Source organism: Macrobrachium rosenbergii, chromosome 53, assembly GCF_040412425.1.
Source record: "Macrobrachium rosenbergii isolate ZJJX-2024 chromosome 53, ASM4041242v1, whole genome shotgun sequence".
NCBI classification, from domain to species: domain Eukaryota; kingdom Metazoa; phylum Arthropoda; class Malacostraca; order Decapoda; family Palaemonidae; genus Macrobrachium; species Macrobrachium rosenbergii.
Genome location: NC_089793.1, coordinates 9,927,824 through 9,932,823, shown reverse-complemented (window position 1 = coordinate 9,932,823; position 5,000 = coordinate 9,927,824). Strand labels below are relative to the sequence as shown.

Sequence of the window (5,000 nt, the reverse complement as noted above, 5' to 3'; positions counted from 1 at the left end):
GTATACATGTACAACTGAGTCACGAAAATATGGAACGCGATGAATATATAAATAAAGTAATTGCCTTTATGTACGTTAAATAAAGCAATTGCCTGTATGTACGTTAAATAAAGCAATTGCCTTTATGTACGTACATATGTATGCACGTATGCGTACGTACAAATGTATGCATGTATGTGTGAGTGTTTAAAGTAAGGGTAACAACATGATAAAATTATAAACAACATTAAATAAGGCAGGATCTACAACAATGTACCTAATGTTATTTTTAAGAATAGCTGAAATATAACAAGAATGTTGATACTGTTCCTGAATATTCTTAACTCTTCGCCATATACTAACAGCTAAACCTAATTTCCATCAGCCTTTAATCTTACACTTATCTTGAGAGATGCGATAAAAACGTTAAGAAAATGTTATTACAGGAAGTCCAGGTAAACGCTAAATCAATAATAACAAGGGATATCTCAGAAAACGTCAAGTAAATGGCAATAGCAGATCCAAGAAAACTTTAAACAAGCGGCAATTAAGGAATCAGGAGAAAACGTTAAGCGAATGGCAACTAGGTCTATCCAAGAGAACGTTTAGCGAATGAAAACAACGGACGTCCGAGAAAACGGTCATGAAAATGTCAACCACGACGATCAGAGAGTGTCAATTGCCCTGAAACAAAGTAGAATAAAAAAGTAAAAAAGGCACCGAATATCTGAGAAAACGTTACACAAAGAAAAACAAAAATCTGTGAAAACGTTACACAAATGGCAACGAATACCTGACAAAACGTTACACAAATAGCAACAAAAGTCTGAAAAAACGTTACAAAATGGCAACGCGTATCTGAAAAACGTTACACAAATGGCAACGAATACCTGACAAAACGTTACACAAATAGCAACAAAAGTCTGAAAAAAACGTTACAAAAATGGCAACGCGTATCTGAGAAAACGTTACACAAATGGCAACGAATACCTGACAAAACGTTACACAAATAGCAACAAAAGTCTGAAAAAAACGTTACAAAAATGGCAACGCGTATCTGAGAAAACGTTACACAAATGGCAACGAATACCTGACAAAACGTTACACAAATAGCAACAAAAGTCTGAAAAAACGTTACAAAATGGCAACGCGTATCTGAAAACGTTACACAAATGGCAACGAATATCTGAGAAAACGTTACACAAATAGCAACAAAGGTCTGAAAAAACCGTTACAAAAATGGCAACGCGTATCTGAGAAAACGTTACACAAATGGCAACGAATATCTGAAAAAAGTTACACAAATGGCAACATGGATCTGAGAAAGCGTTTCACAAATGACAACGAGGATCTGAGAAAACGTTACACAAATGACAACGAGGATCTGAGAAAACCTTACGCAAAAGGGCAACATAGGTCTGAGGAAACTTTACACAAATGAGTACAAAGATGTGAGAAAACGTTACACAAAAGGCAACGAGGATATGAGAAAACAATACACAAATGACATCGTGGATCTGAGAAAACGTTACACAAATGGCATCGAGGATCTGAGAAAACGTTACACAAATATCGACAAAGATCTGAGGAAACCTTACACAAAAAGGCAAGAGTGGTCTGAGGAAACTTTACACAACTGAGTACAAAGATCTGAGAAAACGTTACACAAAAGGGCAACAAAGATCGGAGAAAGCGTTAAACAAATAGCAACGAGAGAGAGACAGAGCGGGAAAGTCTATCATGCCAAACAACTTCTTTAACAGACAAAAAGGCACCAAGAAATTGCCCTCATGAACACAGACAAATAACAAACAATGCAACTCAAATTTAAAAACATGAAACGTTTTCTTCCTTCACGAAGAACTCGTTACATAACCTGGTATAATATTATTCAGTTTGCCACAAGATCATATTCGTAGTTTAGTACCGCAAGAAAAATTGTTTATGAGGGCACAGGGCTTGACGCTGTGAGAAGCTTCATGTAAATTCAGGAAGTTCCCCGAAGGCATCATATTTCAGGGACGTGTTTACTAACTCCTGTCATAATTACTGAAGGAAAGTGACGAAAGGTTCAATACGACAAAGAATTTGTTTACTAACTCTTGTCATAACTACTGAAGGAAAGTCACGAAAGGTTCAATATGCCAAAGAATTGATATTTTTTTAAATATGAATTTTTCTTAAAACAAGTGCTTTTTAAGAAACGCCAATTATGAAAAAATAACTTTTTTTTAGATGGAAAGGCCTTGAATGTAATATGATTTTAAAAGCAAGTTTTCAAATGCGTGTACGTCTTATTTTTATTTTCTGACTGAAAGATTGGCCAGGGAAATTCACCTCTCTTTTAGGAGCAGCGAAAACCAAAGATGCTTCTTTTTGCTACTCAGTGAAGTCCATGAACTCACAGGCATATAATTCATGGCTTATGGCAATTGAAGCATGTTGGGCTTGTATGGAAACACACTTAACTTTCACATTTCGAACCCAAACCTCTCGCTGGTGAAGAGAGCGTCATAACCACTTGGATGAATATATATATATATATATATATATATATATATATATATATATATATATATATATATATATATATATATATATATATATATATTACATAATATCTAAAACCATGTATTAACCCCGTGCAGCCCTCTAGCCTCAGTAGTTTTTAAGAGCTGAGGGCGGACGGACAGACAAAGCCGGCACAATAGTTTCCTTTGACAGAAAACTAAAAATGGTAAAGAAATTTCTACCTAACACTATAAGTTACTAGAGAGCTCTTGGTTCGATTCAGATATGAAGTAGGAATTCAATCCTACAAAACTAAAATTGAAACGACAAAATTCACAAAAGAAACGTGACAAAAAACAAAACGAAAGGATGAGATAACAGGGAAGAAAGACCTAACCATCTTGTCTCTCACCCCGCTGTGTCAGCATCCAAGATTAGCCACACCATCTGTCATTCAGAGTGTACTCTTATTTGCCTTTATTCCCCGACAAAGGCCAGTTGGCTCCCCTAATCTTTTTATGATATCTTCCTGTCATCGTCAAACAGACGAGTTTTTTTTTTTTTTTTTTTTTTTTTGCTGGGAGCGTGTTATTACTTTTTTTTTTGAGTAAGGGGAGGACAGATTGTGTCATCATGTCTTCTCGTCGGTTTTGAAGAGACGAAGTTTTTACTTGTCATCGTAATGTTTTTTCTTTCGATTGTTTTTTTTGCATGATTGTCTTCAAGCCTTCCAGTTAGTGTTGAACATAAGGATTGATTTTTCTGCAATATATCTCTGTTGGTGATGAAAGGTTGTGTCATCATGTCTGCAGGGACGAAGTCTTTACTCGTCATCATGTTTTTGTTTTTGAATGTTTTTGTGCATGAGTGCCTTCATGCCTTCCGGTCAGTGTTAAATATGAGAGGGATTTTTTTCTACAATATATCTAACATAAATTACAGATATTTTTTCCATGTCCCCTAAGAAGAGCCCAAAAAGTGAGGAAGTGTGTTTTTATGTAATTAAGTTTTGACTTGTCATCATGTTTTTTCTGTGCATGGGTTCCTTCATACATTCCAGTCAGTGTTTAACAGAAGAATGACTGATTTTCTATAATGTTTTTATTATGAATTATATGTTTTTTTCCATGTCCCCTAACCAGAGCCCTGCAAATAATGGAGTGGGTTTTTATGTCATTAAGTTTTTACTTATCATGTTTTTGTTTCTTGTGCCTGAGTGCCTTCCATTCGGTGTCGAACATAAGAAGGTCTATTTTTTATGCAATGTGTATCTATTCTGAATTATATATTTATTCATCCATGTCTTCTAACTAGAGCCCAACAAATGAGTATATGTTTTTTTTATGTCATGTCTTCTAACTAGAGCCCAACAAATGAGTATATTGTTTTTTTATGTCATGTCTCCTAACTAGAGCCCAACAAATGAGTATATTGTTTTTTTATGTCATGTCTCCTAACTAGAGCCCAACAAATGAGTATACATATATTTTTTTATGTCATGTCTTCTAACTAGAGCCCAACAAATGAGTATATGTTTTTTTTTATGTCATGTCTTCTAACTAGAGCCCAACAAATGAGTATATGGCTTTTTTTATGCCATGTCTTCTAACTAGAGCCCAACAAATGAGTATATGGTTTTTTTTATGTCATGTCTTCTGACTAGAGCCCAACAAATGAGTATATGGTTTTTTTTATGTCATGTCTTCTGACTAGAGCCCAACAAATGAGTATATATTTTTTATGTCATCTCTTCTAACTAGAGCCCAGCAAATGAGTATATATTTTTTATGTCATCTCTTCTAACTAGAGCCAACAAATGAGTATATATATATATATATATATATATATATATATATATATATATATATATATATATATATTTTATTTATTTTTTTTTATGTCATGTCTTCTAACTAGAGCCCAACAAATGAGTATATGCCCTTTTTTTTTATATCATTACGTCTTTATGGTCGCCCCCCCCCATCCCCTCTCACCCTCTTTTATTTTTATTTCCATTTTCCCGTCACATCATGTCCTCCTCGTCAAGAGCGCCGAAAACAAGGCGTGAGGAACCCACTTTGCGTCCCCCATCTCCTGGAATTGTCACCTTGGGAAGGGAGAACGAGGAGGGAAGCGGCCACCGTGAACGCCACAAAAGAGTAATACAAGCAGACCAGGATGGGAGAGACGGGCCAAAGGAAACGCCTAAACCTCTTTAATGGAGGCTGCTGCTGCGCCCGTAGATGAGACAGAGAGAGAGAGAGAGAGAGAGAGAGAGAGAGAGAGAGAGAGAGAGAGAGAGAGAGAGATGGATGGCTTTTGGTAAGATTGGACGAGATGTAGTGAGAGGGAAAGGGGAATTATTCAGCATACTGGAGTTAGGAGAGAGAGAGAGAGAGAGAGAGAGAGAGAGAGAGAGTGGATGGAAGGCTTTTGGTAAGATTGGAAAGCGAGATGTAGGAGAAAGAATGTAGTGAGTTAGGGAAGAGAGAGAGAGAGAGAGAGAGCAG

The 5,000-nt window shown here is 36.0% G+C and overlaps 1 protein-coding gene across 1 annotated transcript in view; it reads right to left on the bottom strand.

Annotated features, from left to right (window-relative positions):
• Positions 1-2,937, bottom strand: part of LOC136834053 (uncharacterized) — a 4,952-nt gene extending 2,015 nt beyond the window's left edge. The window contains exon 1 of the mRNA XM_067096310.1: positions 2,903-2,937. Coding sequence (XP_066952411.1) covers positions 2,903-2,937 — 35 coding nt within the window. The remainder of the gene's footprint in view (positions 1-2,902) is intronic.
• Between the last annotated feature and the right edge of the window lie 2,063 nt (positions 2,938-5,000).